General features: G+C 32.9%; 1 protein-coding gene across 7 annotated transcripts in view; it reads right to left on the bottom strand.

The window, feature by feature from the left end:
* LOC145252634 (ras-related protein Rab-37-like) overlaps positions 1-17,117 on the bottom strand; it is a 233,562-nt gene that overhangs the window by 48,253 nt on the left and 168,192 nt on the right. For 4 of the 7 annotated variants that reach the window (XM_080112362.1, XM_080112366.1, XM_080112359.1 and 1 more), the window contains one exon: positions 10,715-10,781. In XM_080112362.1, coding sequence (XP_079968488.1) covers positions 10,715-10,781 — 67 coding nt within the window. Of the gene's footprint in view, positions 1-10,714; positions 10,782-10,871; positions 10,939-17,117 lie in introns of all 7 variants that reach the window. The other 3 variants (XM_080112363.1, XM_080112360.1, XM_080112365.1) reach the window with 1 other exon arrangement.

The following is a 17,117-nucleotide window of genomic DNA, read 5'->3' on the forward strand; positions in this document are numbered from 1 at the left end:
GAAGACCTAAAGGCCGCGAGGATAAGGATTAGACGAGTGACAGGTGGACAGTGAGCTAACACCATGAGGATTGGTAATCGTGGTGTTGATAGGGTAGAATTTATTGAACTTGAAAACGACAATGTTGTAGTTAGCTGGCAAGAAGGCCTATCCAAAGTGTTCCACAGACAGGCAGTTCTAGAAAATAAACTTTTGCTCATGCAAGTTTTATTTAGTTTCAAGTAAGTAGAGAGAAAGAGCGAGAAAGGGAAACTTAACAATGGTTGTAGCTAGGTGAGTTTTTGTCATGAATGATTAGAGAGGGAGCCCATAGATTGAAGCTCAGTCGAGCACCTGCTATGAAAATAATATATAGAAAGACTAATAACATCTCTTGTGAGGAAGAGGCAGTAGGGAAGTTCAAAGTCAGTTTTGTTATTTGTTAAGGAAAGAAAGGGTGCCCTGAGTGGCACCTCTTCTGATGTGGCAACTTCATTTTAGGACATATTTAACTTTTATATAGGCAGAGAATTACATCACGGGTGAAATACCTTCTAGAGCAGTAGAATGATCCAACCATTTTTCCAGTGACCTTGCCAACGAATTTGATGTAAGATTCCTATTTTATGTCTGGAGTGAAGGTCAGTCTCAAAAGTTTTTCAAAGCAGAGGCTATTCATTTCAATTGGGGCTAAGTGGGGTGGTAGGAGTAAAGAATTTGGTTGATTTAATTAATTGCATGATTCAGGTGTCATTTGGCTTTCTTATTACTGCATCCGGCAATTAAAAAAATAATAAAAAAAGAGGCTCAGCCAAGAAAGTGGCACTCCAGCCGTTTCAGAGGCCAACCAGGATCAGCTACTAGGCTTGGATAAAAAGGTCTTAGCCCTGTATCTTCAACAACTAAAAAATAAAAATAAGAGACTTAAAAGCCTAGCCATGGTCTGTTGCACAAAAGATGCCATTATTTTGCTATCACTACTCAAAATTTAAAAAATGAGGCAAAACATCAAATGAAATTCTATCTGAGAAAATCAAAGAATCTGACTTGAAGAGCAAAGAAAAAAAAATACACCGATTGCATATGATCGCTTATGTCCCAGATAAGCATATATATACTACCCGTGACCCGTTGGGTCAGTATGTTATATTAGCTATGGAATTCATGTATGAGCGTAGCACTTGTGACGTAAAGAAAATAGTTTTTTTTTACATAACAGAAACATTTCTATGAAAGTATATTAAAATGAAAAAAGAATATAGATAGATTTCTATGAGTCGTTTTGTTTGTTATAATTGATTATTTTTGAAAAAAAAAAATTTACAGTTACTGAATTATAAGAGGTTGGCCATACTTATAAGTAAATGTGCACTGAACAGATACCATAATACTTATTATAGTTAAATTCAAATTTTGATATATCTGCTTTTTTTTTTTTTACAGCGTTCATTTCTGTATTACGTTTAAGTTATTTTAACCCCCACTATTCCCATGTTAGATAATAATTTTGAAATAATAACGTTAATATTTCAGTGCATGGCTCATGCGCAACCGGATGTCGTAAACCGGAAAGTGGGTTACATACATCATTACAAGATCATTTGAGTTTTATAATTATATATATATATATATATATATATATATATATATATAACAGAAAACATCACATCAAAAATTTAGCCTTAAGGAAAGCCAAAAGAGACTATATAGAGACAAGATTCTAGATGGGAGAGGACCATGGAATATGCTCAAGACATACATAATGGAATTGTTCCTATTCTGATAAGATACAACACTCAAGTGAATGGCAACATAAAATGGTATACAAAAGGGGAGGGGGCGGTGGCCGTGGGCATCTAATCATATTCAAACTATCACTTTCCCATTATATTTTGCCGCACTAGGACTTCTACTCAAGTGTTTGGGGCACACAATCAAGGAGTTTGTTCCAGGCATCACTGGTCCTCTGCATGCCATTGGGCGAGCATCCAAACATATTCAAACTATCTCCCACCTCCTTTCTCATTATTTTGCAGTACTAGAACTTATACTGAAGTCTTTGGAGCATATAATTAATGAATTCGTCCCGGGCATCACCAGACCTCTACATGCCACTGCTGATATCAGAAGACAAGTCATGATTTTAAGTTGATTGAAGTATCAATTATTGAACAACTTTTTATAAGTAAATGACTACTTAGGGGTCAGTGCAGAAATACCTTGAAATATGTAACAATACCAAATATGGATTCAGAAATAAAATATGACATTTTGCTGTATTCACAAGAAAAATGCTTCCATAACCTAAAAACATTTATCATGCAATGACAAGAGATTATATATATATATATATATATATATATATATATATATATATATATATATATATATATATATATATATATATATATATATATTACACCCATATACATACATGAACAAAACAAAAACAAATGCAGCATCTCAATCACATCCTGACTATAATGGAGGTATTGTGTCTAAATTTGTAACTAAAACTTTGAATATTATTTAAAAGGGAAAGTTCGATTAAATAATACTGGTCACCCCCCCCCCCCCCCAGATGCTGGTATGGCACAGAACATAAGAGAGTTTAATCGGCTTCCTCCAATAAAGGTAATTTCTAGTGAATATCAAATTCACAAATGGTCACCAAGCAAGGGAAGCTACTATTCAAGAAAAATTTGTAACTTCCCGCCTTTTCCTTATAATGAATGAGGCAAAACAAGTATGCAGTCTGAAAATATTCTTAGCTGGAATATTTTTTTTTTTTTGAAAGAAACTGATGAAAAATAAAATATATTCGGACCAATAACACAGTGGAAAAAAAAAAAAAAAAAAAAAAAAAATGAAAAAATAGGCTAGTCCGAATTAAATATCCATATTTAAGATGGATTGCTAGTTGGGTATGACTTAGACAATTCAAAAAATGAATTTTGATATGAAGGCAAATATCCTGAGTTTTGCTTTTTATTGCATTATTTTTCTAAGGTGTTTTAATTTTGTATATTTCCATTAATCTAATATATAAACGGTTATATGTCTGTCTGTCGGTCAGTCTGTCTGTGTCTTCATATTTTCAAACTATCTCCTCTGAAACTAAAAATCACAAAGCGGCGCTTGGGGCCTCAAATAATTGTATTTTTTATGGACCGTTCTCTTATGGGTCTTAAGCTGATTAAAATTGTTTTTAAGAGGTAAAAAATGGGTCAAAATTGAAAAACATCGTTATACATTTTGTACATTCATCTTAGTTTATTTTTAATTTTTAATCAGTTCATATGCGTGTCATGTTGGTACAGTAGTAATGTCACCATTTTGAATGCTAGTTTTGGTTTCGATTCTAGCTAATGCCACCTAAATACTTTTTGTTTTACTTTTGAAATCATGATTCTAATAATATATATGAAATCTGGATAAATTAAATACGCCTGGGAAAAGCCGGCGCCCCACACTGCTAGTTTAATTAATAAAATTAAGAACTGATTCAGGAAGCATTTTTGTATATATGAACAAAGTATAACAATTTATATTATTTGAATTATTCAAAATACTGTTCTCATCTTGAGTGTTATTTTCACAAGGTTTCGACCGATGTAACCGACGACCTTCTTCAGGTGTATTTTGTCGAACTATGGAATCTTTCTGTTGAACTCTGGAATCTGCATGGAGTTCAGAGTTTGACAGAAAGATTTCCAAGTTTGGCAAGATACATATGGAGAAGGTCGGAGGTTAGATCATCTGAAAAGTTGTGAAAATAATACTCAAAATGAGAAGAGTAATCCAAATAAGACAAATTATCAATCCTCATCTAAAAAATTATGAAACAGCTAATGCACAAAAAAAAGAAAAAAATGATCATTGCATTTACTAAATAAGATAACCAAGTTTAATATGCAACAACAATAGAAATATATATAAATAAGAAAAAAAACAAAACAATTACAGAACATTCTAAGTATAATGCAGATACTATTAAAAAGTAACATTGTTTTTGGAGTTTATCTATTCGTACATAAAGGAAACATGTAAGGGAGTAGGCAGAGTACACATTACTAAGGCAGTAATATTTTACAATGTCAATATCAAAGTTTGAATCTCATGTAAGTCTAAACTGTTAGTTTGTTAATAACATAAATTCAGTCATAAACACACGTCTGTTTGTCTAAACCATTATCTTTATTTTCTTTTCCCAACCAATAACGCAACAACATTAAGCAAGGAAGATTATTCTAAAAGCGTATCCCAAAAGAATATATCTTATATCTAGATACAAGAGAAATAATATAAAAGCCTTTTTTTTTAATTGCTTTATAAAGTTAAAGAAATTAGCCCAACACGAAAAGAACATTACATAAATGTATTTTTAAAACTCAGGAGCCATTTTTTTTTTCTGATAACCAACAAGAAAAAAATGTAGACATAAAGTGTATTGAGCATTAGTTCAAACGAATTATTTTTGCTTAAAAATATAATTACAAATTTCTTTTGCCAATAAAACCAATACATGAATACATTAGTTATTTATGCTTTCATGCAAATACTAAGTAGCATATATATATATATATATATATATATATATATATTTTTTTTTTTTCCGTAACATTTTAAATATTTTTCTTTGTACTATCTATAAAGCTATAGAATCTAAGTAAAAATGGAGATTGACATAACCAGATACTATACAAGGTTTAAACTAATCATATACTAAAGATTTGGTGCCATTCTGTAACTGAGATAATGTCATATTTCTAAAAGATAAAAATTATAATTTGGATTATTTGAACTACCGATTGAGTGTTATTTTTAAAACATTTCCGTTAAAGCAACTTCTGACCTTCTTCAGGTGTATCTTGTTGAATTTGAAAATCTTTCTATTGAACTCGGGGAATCTGCACAAAATTTTGAACGGAACCTTTTATTTACTTCACAGAGTTAGCATACTCTCGTTCCATCAGTCATGATTGGATAGAAATCCTAAATAATTAGCAATTGTATTTTTGAATGTCATCTGCATTGAGGATTAAACCTTCAACCTCCAGAAGAGTGTAAAGTGTAATTTACAATTGAATTTTATCAAAAACTTTATCCACTGCGCCACAGGCCCTTACACTTGTCTGGCAGTTCAAGGTTTAAACCTCAGCGTGAGTAACACTCAAAAATACAATTGTGAATTTCGTAAGACTTTTACCTGATCATGGTTAACGGAATGAGAATATACTACCCCTGTGGATTAAATGAAGTGTTCCGTTCGAAATAAAATGCAGAATCCCCGAGTTCAACTGAAAGATTTCCAAGTTCGACAAGATACATCTTAAGAAGGTCGGAGGTTACATTGACTAAAACGTTGTGAAAATAATACTCAAGATGAGAATAGTAGTCCGAATAATCCAAATATGAATAATCAATCCTCATCTAAAACATCCAGAAAAAAAAGTATGAAGCACTTGATAATTTTATTTTGATATTAAATACTATTACTATATACTTACATGCTAAGTAATTAGATTTCATTCAAAACAGACTTGATAATCGATGCACACGATTAACATGCAATGTTTACGTTATACAAGCAAACTACACCACTCTTATTATAGTTGTATGCAAGTATTTGGAGTTCATTCGTAGAAAAAATTTGATTTTAGAGAAACTAACAAATCTGGTTCAGCTCTCTCTGATCAACGTTGAGACTCAAGGAAGGTATCATTTACAAATCAAATATTTCGATCAATAATATAAAAAAGATCTGTGAAAAATCAGGTTGACCTAAGCAAAATATGCAAAACAAAAACACTTAAAAAAGCAAACTATACAGAAGGAGACATATGTTTTATCATGAATAAATGTTTTTTTTTTTTATCTTTAAATAATCATTTTTTAAAAACAGGATACTGAAAATTAAATTAAATTGAATTAAATTCTTATAATAATCTTTGATCATTAAATTATTCAAATATAAAAAAAATCTTAATTACCCTCAAACAAAGCATATTGCCAATGTTATGTAAGGGGCTATCGTGATAAAGGCCATATATATTAGAAGGGGTAAGCACAGTCGAAGTGAGGAATTAAGCAACAAAACGTTTGTTCACATTACATTTAAATTGTTGCATATTGATACCGTTGGGAAAGCATCCAAAGGCAAGAGGTCCAAGAAAAGCTATCAGAGCAAAGATCTCCAAATTAGTGCCCGCAAAAGTCTTTAATCCGACACGCAAAGCTCTTATAGAAAATGGAAAAAATATCCAGGAAAAATATTTTTAATTGAAATGTGTGAAAATAGTGTGGTCGTTTTTTTTTTTTTTTTTTTTTTTTGCACCAACCTAATAGACAAAGACACTGATTAAATCCATAATACAAAACCAGGTTATTTAACCCATTATCTGTTTCATTTAATCTAATAAAATGGAAGAATATGTCTCTGTGTCACATTTGACTAGCAGTTGTTTATACATGCTCATTTAGACACAAAACTACATTTAGTTTAAGTCAGGGGTCTCCAAAGTATGGAAAAAATATTCAGGAAAATATTTTTAATTGAAATGTGTGAAAATAGTGCGGTCGTTTTTCTTTTTGTTCAGAAAAAAAAAAATTTTAAATATGTTTTGAGGCACTAGTTCCACTACAAAACTAATCAGCAAAACAGCATTAAACTTCTTCCATTTTTTTTTTTAGATTAGATTTAGATGAAACAAACATGGTTTTGTACTATGGATTTAATCAATGTCTTTGTCTATTAGGTTGGTGCAAAAACAATATCGTTTGTTAAAAGAAATTGCATGCCTATTTGAATGTGTTTAATGCCGTGTTTTTTTTTTTCATCTTGACACTCTGCTGTCAAGCCTCGTTTTCTGTGCCTGCGCATTGCATCCGAAATAAGTTTCTCTTAAAAAAATTGATTGGGGTTTACGTAATAAAGATGATAAACCACTGCAATAGTTCTATTTGTGCCGGACCCCCTCCTACTCCCATATAATTATGTCAGAAATACATCAATTTGTAAATTATACTAAGTAATACTAATGAATGATGATAGAGTTGAAAGGATTTTTAAATGTCAATTTTTAACAAAAACATTCTGCACCAAATCAGACTTTGGAAACAAATGACATGTTAATCTTGTTTTATAGTCATTCATCCATTGTTTTTGGTAAATTTATATTTTTAATTTTGGTCCGTGTAGCCCTAAAAAGTCAATGTGCCCCCCTCCTCCACCATTTGAAAACTTCGGAGACCCCTGTATTAGAGTAAAAAAATTTCTGGCAACTAAAAAAATTAACAGCAAAAGGATCGGATTTTTCTACTAGTTGGGTGGGCCAAATGTATTTTTGTTGAGGGAGCATAACTGAAGTTATTAGGGCACATTCTATGGAAGTACCTGTAAAACAAGAGATGCAACATTGTGGTGAGCTTGATAGACAGTGCCAAATGGTCACCTATATGCTACTGACTAGACTCAACGCTGCATAATTTTGGTGATCTAACAAGAGCCGCTGTGCCAATGTGATTATGTCGTAGAGATAGAAAAATTGATAGATTGCGTTGATTAAATGACAAATGACATTCCTTAGTGGAGGCACTTCAGGTGATTAGCAATATAAACTAACTCCTTCTCAGAGAGAAGATAAAGTCTGGGAGGATGGACCTGCTATGATTGAACAGTGCCATATGTTAGCCCGACAACACACAAAACAATAAAAACAAAAAAACCGTCACTGTCAGACTGATTGCCTCAGTCATATCCTTGAATAATTTGATTAGAGAATAATGAACTATTTATTATGTAAATTTTGTTTGGTTTCATTTGGTGATGAGATGATTCCCATATTTTTTTCTCCGGTTCTGATATGATTCTGCTCTAAATTCCTGATTCCGATACAATTACTGATTCAGATTCTTTTAAAATTTTTAAATCTTCTGTTATAGAGTTCTTAGTTACTTTTTTTTTGTTATTTTCAGATTACCGTAAAAACCTGTGTAATGTGTACACACATTTTTGCAAAAGTAAAAGGGTTGGAAGGGGGGTGCATACATTATACCAATAGATATTTCTAACTATATTTTTTTCTCAAATGAGAAAACGTAATTGACTGAAAAATGCATAGCAACTAAATTTCTCTTAAAACCAAGCCGATCAGCAGTAATCAATAATCTGCAAACAACGTTTAGGCTGGCTCAGGCATGCTCTAATATTGGTTCCAGAGAGAATTGCTAACCGAGTGCTCTAATGGACCCCCTGATGGAAAAAGAAGGGAAAGATCAAAACTGAACTGGAAACAAACAAAATTGAAAGAGTGGATCTGGCTTCAGACTGAAAACGATGATATAGTTTGACATTATATGTTTTATTTCTATTTTTATTTTTTTGGCATCCTTTGAGAGGCAGTTCAATGATTTGTGTATTCATTCTTTTGCGGACTGTTATCTCCATCTTCATAGTTGTTGTTGTTTCACCACGTTTCGGCCAAGTATTGCTTTGGCCTTCTTCAGGTGATTAACCACAATGGGATAGGAATGATGAGTATTGTAAGTGTACCCCAATTAATTACTGCCTTCCATAGTTAGTGTCGTCTCCCCACGTTTTGGCCAATTAATTCTCTGGTCTGCTTAGGTAGGACAGACAATGCTCACCTGGAACTGTAGAGACTCAACGCCTCTATCCACTGCACCACGGTTCCAGGTAAGCACTGTCTGAAGATAGTGGTTTCAATCCTATCCAAGCAGGCCAAAGGATCAATTGGCCAAAACGTGGTGAGATGACACACAACTGGAAGGCAGTAATTGCTGGGGATACAGTTACAATACTCAGCATTTCTATCCCATCACGGTTAATCATCTGAAAAAGGCCAGAGGATTAGTTGGCCAAAATGTGATAAAGCAACAACTATGAAAATGAGGATAACAGTCTGCAAAAGAATGAAACATAGGATACGTCGCAGGATGTGGAAGTTCCTTAGTCTAAGCAAGCAAGATTGACAGTAATCTATAAATATAAAAGCGAAATGTGTGTATGTTTGTTCGCTTTTTGTGTATGTCCAAGAAAGGATTTTTTCGGCGGCTTCTCGAGGTTGTCGCTCATTTTTAAAACTTTTTATATCACGTCGAAATCATAATATTTACGAGTTACGAACTGAGGTCACGTATGTATTTAATTTGCCCGATTTTCGAAAGCTAAATATTCAACATTTTTCGATTGGCGCGTATAGATTCGCCTTTTTCGTATAATAAAAGTGAAACTAATACGAAGGGTGTTACATCGTTCCCAGCACGATTTGCCGGGAACGTCCAAAAGCAATCAGCTTTGATCAATGCGATTTTTCCCTTATATCAGACAATTGCTATTCAATTTGGACAATCCCCTTTCAATGGGGAGCTGGTCCCCCTCCCTTCCATCATCTTAGAGAAGCCCAAACTGCCTCGCAGTAAATGAAAAAACGATCCCGCAGTGAAACAAAGTAAACAAACGCCAAAAGACTGCCCCGTCATCGTAACGCTCCCGCGATGACCTCATTAAGCGGCGACCTGTCAATCAAACCTCTTTAACTTGACTCACTTTAATCGCTCTTACATTAACATTGTTGCCGTAGCGCAGGTATTCAGGCTCAGTCTATAGATCTCAAGGCTCCGGGTTTGAGCCCACATGCCACCCCCCACCCATCTTTTTTTTTTTTTTTTTTTTTTTTTTTTTTTAAATCGCTATCGTTAAGTTTCCTTTTTGTTCTAATTTACCCCCCCCCAACACACACACACCTACAAATACCTGGGCCACACCGGTTACCCCCCGCTAGTCTATAGTATAAATCTCACCTGTCTATCTGTATGTATGTATGTATGTATGTATGTATGTTTGCCTAAAACTTTCGACAGAGGTGACGGATTTTCACGAGATCAGTATTGTTTTGAAGCTCAATCATTCAGACGACAAATATCGGAAAATTGGCTATTAATTCCTTCACCTTCAACTGGGCACTTTTCTACAGGGAAGGGTCGCTTTTTTCGCCAATATTTTTGTAAGTTATCCCCTCTTTTCGATTGACTAGTGTTAATTTAAACCTACGTCACTTCTGGTTTGGCGATGGGCGCAACAGCAAAGACATCATGTTTTTTTTTCACATTCTTTTCCTTCTTTGCGGTACAGGTTCGAACCTGCCTATTAACACTTTTTTTTTTTGGCTCAACACACACTCCAAACACCCGAGCAACGCCGGCCACCCAGGCTAGTCATTTTTCCATAAACATTTGGAAATAGTAAAGCAAGACCTTTTTGTAGTAAAAAAAAAAAAAAAAAAAAAAAAAAAAAAATGATTATTCACTTATGCCATTTTTTTAATTTCATTTTTTTTACCTAAATTTGTTATGATCCATAGATTTTAATTTTATGGTAGTTAAAAACCAATAAATATTTATCATTTTATCATTAGTAACAGAAATGGAAAATTAAGTTTCTAACAAAAAAATAACTAAATAAATAAAATAAAAGAATAATTTTAATTGTCCCAACACTAGTTTCATTATTATTCAACCATGCTAAGTTAAAAAAATAAATAAATAAATCATATGATTAAAAATAACTAGGAAAAAAAAACAAACAAACAATATCGTTACAGACGTCCGAGGCAGATTAATGTGTTATTAATTAGAAATAGATTTCGCTACAACATTTGCAGAACATGCAGACAGACACATTGAAAAAAATTTCATGTCATTGTCAAAATACCATGGGCGTCTCTGTAGTACGCGTGCGTAACACTTCGGAAGCGTTCTTGCCCAGCCGTGTCCCAAATCTGCAAGGAGCGACAAACAGGAAAGAAAGAAGAAGAAAAAAAAATTAGATTCTCATGAATACTGGACCGAATACAACAAAGTGTACATACCGTTTGCATCACGATAGTAGCCTCGCGTAATGCTTCGGAAGCGTTCTTGCCCAGCCGTATCCCAGATCTGAAAAGGAATATTAGTTTAAAAAATCTCAGAAGAGATGACCTCTAATGATACTCAGTCGAAAATTAATTTTTTTTTTTTTAATCTGTGGTTAGTTGCTTAAAATGGAAAGAACCAGACGAGAAAATGGGGTGCTTGTTAATCAGGATCAGTTTTGTAATAAAGAAAATACAAACATGGTTATTTACATGATCTTTAGTATATTGTTCTCATCCGATCAGTGATGAGATTGTTTCCTCGAGGTGAAGTTAACTATATTTACTATATAAAATTAAGTCTGTCTATTTTTCTGAAACATCTGATAAATAGATATTTGATTCTATCTAGCCGATTTGTTTTTTGCTTCACTATGCTCTTTCCAATAATAATAATAAACTGTTTTTCATTTCAACTTCTTTAAACAATACTTATTAAGATTAGTAAAATGGAGTATTAGTTTAAAAAATCTCAAAACATACAGCCTCTAATAATGTTCAGTTGATAATTTCAAAGATTTTTTTTTTTTTTTTTAATTGGTGGTTACTTCCTTAAAATCGGACCCCCCCCCCCCCCAAACAAACAAGAAATGGGGTGTTTGTTGATTAGGATCAGTTTTGCAATAAAGAATTTCTACTTCTCAAAGACATCTGACAAATCGATATCGATTCTGCCAAGCCAATTTGTTGTTGTTTTTTTAATTCTTTTTCCATCAATATCTTTACAATAACCCGGAAATAAATATTGTTGCTATAACGGAAAAAAGTGAGTAGAGTTATTATTTGTCTTCTTTTACTCACAACGTACTCTGCTACAACGTGTTGGGTCTCGAATGTCTACATGTTAACGTGTGTGTAAACGTGAGATTAACATTACAGAAAATCCCACTAACTTAATTTTATATATTAGATATATAATTTATATACGTTGTGACGTTCCAATGTCTGTATTTATACATGCTTTCGAGCTGTTCTGTATACTCATTAATATACTTTTTATTAATAGGAATTTTACCTGAAACGTTCCATAGGTTAAAATGCGTTATGCTTAGAAATCAATGAGAGCAATGTGAGCCGGTTTATTGAAGTTGATCGACTTTTTGATGATTTATTGTAGAACAAATACTTGTACCACAGTTCATCTTCCTGGTTGGTAAGCTGCTTATGAACAGACTTTTTTAATTTGTTGTGGCAATTATATTTGGGGTAATGTTTGCGTGCATGGCTCAGTAGACATATTTTATTTACCTACTTCCCTAGGAGGTTAGATAAAAAGCAAAGTGAGAGTTAAAAAAAAAAAAAAAAAAAAAAAGAAAATCGGTGACTCTGATTTAGCAGCCCCAACAGCATTCTCTCGTAGGGGCACCGTTGTGGCAATTATATTTGAGGAAATGTTTGCGTGCGTGTCTCAGTCCAGTTTCTTAAGATAAAATATCATTCCAGCTCTGAAGATTGTTAAAATGAATACATTTTTTGGCTAATAATCTAAACAGCTGTTACTGCTCTGGTAATTAATAATAATAAAAAAAAAATTCTACATTGTTCCATGTTTCTCAGCTTTCAGATAAACAATTATATGATCTTACATTACATATTAAACTATTTATTAATGTCATTTGCATATCATAATAAGAAGCACAGTAAGGAATATAAGTTTTTAAAATATTTCAGAAAAGTTTTTTATTTTTAAATCAATAGTAAAAAAATTGAACTTTGCAGGAGTAAGTCCACTAAACCTATTACTTCTGTGCATGTGTAAATATACATTAATAGTTTAAAATCGTTTAAATTTTAATGTTTTCTTATCTATCTGTAAATAGCTCAAATGGTAATGATTAAGGCTGGAGTGGTAAATATTTTGGTTTCGATTCTAGCTGATGGTACCAAAGTCATTTTTTTTAAACTTTGGAAATCATCATTATATGTTGGGTACAATACTATAATTAATAGAGAATTGGCCTTATAATAAGTAATATGAAATCTACTGGAATTAAAATATCATATTTAAGCATATTTTACGACCAGGCCATGCTTACATATTGGGAACAATATAATAATCAATAAAGGATTGGCTCTATAATAATAATAAATACAAGTCTGCATCAATTAAAATTGATATTTAACCGTATTTACGACCAGACAAGGTCAGGTAGCCTGCTAGTATATGTATAATAAAGCGAAGCCAATCTATTCTTGGAAGATTTTCCTCTATTACTTTGAATCTAACAAACTGATATTTGATTAGCAAATTTTACTATTTTTTATCCTTGAAATATATTCTTCAGATTCAGTTTTTAAGGAAATCTATACTTATTTGTTAGAATATTGTTAAACTAGATACACTTATTTTGGTTGTTAATAACAAATTTTATACATAATCCATCCTCCACAGCTTTAAAATAAACAATAACATTTTTAAATAAATATTAAACTATTTATTTTTTGATATTACTTGTATATCATAGCCTTAATGTAAATAAAGTAAAAAATTACTAATTTCCTGTTCAGTATTTCTAGATGACATTTTGAATTTTCCATTTGTAACAAGTACAGCATTTTCATTGGATAAACATCCCTGAAAATAAATAAATTTTATGCAGTGTATGATATTGTAAAAATTAACAGGTTGAATAAAATATATAACCAATTAAATCAATTGGAATTTTTTATGTAAAAAACACAAACTGAAAATTTCTGTAACTGAATAGTTTTATTAATTCATGTTTAATAGTTAAAATTTTACAAAAAATCGGAGGTATCTAATTTTTAGAAACGACTTTCACTCCCTTTTATCCTCTTTCCATAAAACTAAATTTGACAAAATCAAGCCCATATTACCTATCTTCACGTTTAGCAATTGTGTCCCAAATTTCATAATTATTGCTTAATTAGTTTAGGAGGGAATCCTATACATACAACTATATAAACATGTACTAATTTATTAATGTCATTTGCATATCATAATAAGAAGCACAGTAAGGAATATAAGTTTTTAAAATATCTCAGAAAAGTTTTTTTATTTTTAAATCAATAGTAAAAAAATTGAACTTTGCAGGAGTAAGTCCACTAAACCTATTACTTCTGTGCATGTGTAAATAGACATTAATAGTTTAAAATCGAATATTATCAAAAAATGTTTCCCTTAGAGAAATCTTGCCAAAAATAAAACCCATATTTGTTTATAAATTTGAGATGAATAATTTTTAATATCTCTGTATAAAGTTAAGCATGTATATATATATATATATATATATATATATATATATATATATAAAGTTAAGCATGTATATATATATATATATATATATATATATATATATATGCTTAACTTTATACAGAGATATTAAAAATTATTCATCTCAAATTTATAAACAAATATGGGTTTTATTTTTGGCAAGATTTCTCTAAGGGAAACATTTTTTGATAATATTCGTTTGATAAATGAATATTTAATAAAGTTATCCTTTTACTATTTTTTTTTAGAGAATATCAAATAAAGATGTATCAAGTGATATGGAAAACTTCCTTGCTACTTATCTCATTGGAAATATAAAGATATGTAAACTAGGCAGAATCAAATATCGATTTTTTTTAATGCATTGCTATTGAAGTATAATTTTGAAATGTAACAGAGTGTGGACGCGTGTATGGCGGCTCTATGCAAATGCCAAGCTGTGTGTAAAGTGACGTCACGGTAAGGAAAAAGAAAAAGACTATAAAAAGAATGTGTGCACAGACCGACGAGCATGTTTGAGAGGACGGAGGTCAGAGAGAAGGAGCACGATTACATTTTATTTGGTAAGGTACCCGAAAATAAATGTTGTTATAACGGAAAAAAGTGAGTAGAGTTATTATTTGTCTTCTTTTGCTCGCAACATACTCCGTTACAATGTGTTGGGTCTCGAATGTCTACATGTTAACGTGTGTGTAAACGTAATATTATCGTTACAGAAAATCCCACTGACTTAATTTTATATATTAGACATATAATTTATATAAGTTTTGATGTTCCAATGTTTGTATAAATACAAGCTTTTGAGCTGTTCTGTATACTCATTAATATACTTTTTATTAATAGGAATTTTACCTGAAACGTTCCATAGGTTAAAATGCGTTATGCTTAGAAATCAATAAGAGCAATGTGAGCCGGTTTATTGAAGTTGATCGACTTTTTGATGATTTATTGTAGAACAAATACTTGCACCACAGTTCATCTTCTTGGTTGGTAAGCTGCTTATGAACGGACCTTTTTAATTTGTTGTGGCAATTATATTTGGGGTAATGTTTGCGTGCATGGCTCAGTAGACGTATTTTATTTACCTACTTCCCTAGGGGGTTAGATAAAAAGTGAGGGCTTAAAAAAAACAAAAAAAGAAAATCGGTGATTCTGATCAACAAAGGCTTTAGCAGCCCCAACAGCATTCCCCCGTAGGGGCACCTCAGGCAATTAGTATCTTCCTGGTTTCTAAGTTGCTTATGAAGGAGGAAGAAGAGTAAACGGATCTTTTTTAATTTGTTGTTGTTGCAATTACATTTTAGCAGCCCCAACAACATTCCCCTATAGGGGTACCTTAGGCAATTAGCAATAAACTAACCTCTTCTCAGACAGGGCAGATCTAGAACTGAACAGAATTCTACCTCTGTCGGAGAGCAACAAAGTCACTATCAGACTAATTGTGAAAGACTGGTGGGAAAGCCTATTCAAACTGTGCGAGGTAAAGCGATCGTCATAACACCTTAGTCTACTAATGTTTTTTTTGTGAGTCTCTCGAGATGAATCCGGACTCTGTTCCATCTCAAATGTCTAAAATAATTTTTTTAAATTTGTATTTGGATTATTCAGGCTACTCTTCTCATCTTGAGTGTTATTTTCATTTTTCAGCTGATGTAACCTCCGACCTTCTTCAGGTGTATCTTGTCAAACATGGGAATCATACAGTCCGCAAAGATCTGTGGCATAGTGGGTAAAATATATATTTTTATATTTATTTTTAATCACATTCACTCCAAACAAGGCACATCGCCACTTGGATATAAGGGGGTTACTATTTAGATGATTAGGAGAGATGAGCAAGATGTTGGTTTACATTACATTTAAATTTCTGCATATCAGTACTGTCAAGGGTACTTGTGAATTTAACGAACCAGACGTAACTCAGCATTTGCTCGGCTTTTTCTGGCACATGATGTCAACAGCCGGATAAAGTCGAGCGAGCAGATGAGAATTTCGCTATCAATTGGAAAAGTGTTAAAACGTAAGAAACGCTGAAAAAATAGTTTTGTAAAAAGAAACGACGAAAAATATGAATATTACAAATCTTGCGAACCAGCTCCAGACCCCAGAGGCTGTACTAAACTTTTGCCAGCAACGGAAATTGTTGGCAGAAGCGAAAAGGTGTTTCCACTGCAGCCAGGATTGCTTACTTGCCAAGAGAACAAGCCTTTCCGATAGGTACGGTTGGCGGTGTCGAAATGTAAAATGCCGCCGTTGGACCTCCATCAGGATTGGGACCTTTTTCAAAAAATCGAAACTAACTATCGCATGTATCATAAATAATAATATATTTATGGACGTTCGAGATGGCCTCGACAAAAAATCTCCATTGAGAATGTGGGTTACGTTCTCGCCACACAATTGTGGACTGGAAAAATTTTCTGCATGATATATGCAGGGACTATTTTCTCAGGAATCCCTGGCAGATTTGAGGCCCAGGCCATACGGTAGAAATCGACGAATCTGTTTTTAACCCGCAGAAAACACAACGTCGGCAGACTTCTGACACTGGTCTGGGTCTTCGGTGGATACGATCCCGCTGAAAAGGAGGGTTTCTTGGTCACTGTACCAAATAGGAACGCGGAAACCCTCCTTCCACTAATAAAAAAATACATTTTTCCGGGGACCACGGTCGTTGGAGGGCTTATAACAAACTGGGAGGAGAGGGGTATCACCATTTGACGGTGAACCACAGCCTGAATTTTGTTGATCTCATAAAACAGGCAACCCACAAATCATGTGGAGCGAATATGGAAGGAAGCCAAGCAACGAAATAAACGAGAATGCGGTACCAACCGGGAACTTTTGGACACATATCTTATTGAGTTTATGTGGAGGCAAAAGTTTGGTAGGCAACCTTTTGACTCCATATTAACCCATATAGCCGAAAGCTACCCGGTTGGTAAGGAGGAGCTTCCTATCACAATAAA

Source organism: Euprymna scolopes, chromosome 29 (assembly GCF_053919585.1).
Source record: "Euprymna scolopes isolate OS-2025 chromosome 29, ASM5391958v1, whole genome shotgun sequence".
Classification (NCBI taxonomy): domain Eukaryota; kingdom Metazoa; phylum Mollusca; class Cephalopoda; order Sepiida; family Sepiolidae; genus Euprymna; species Euprymna scolopes.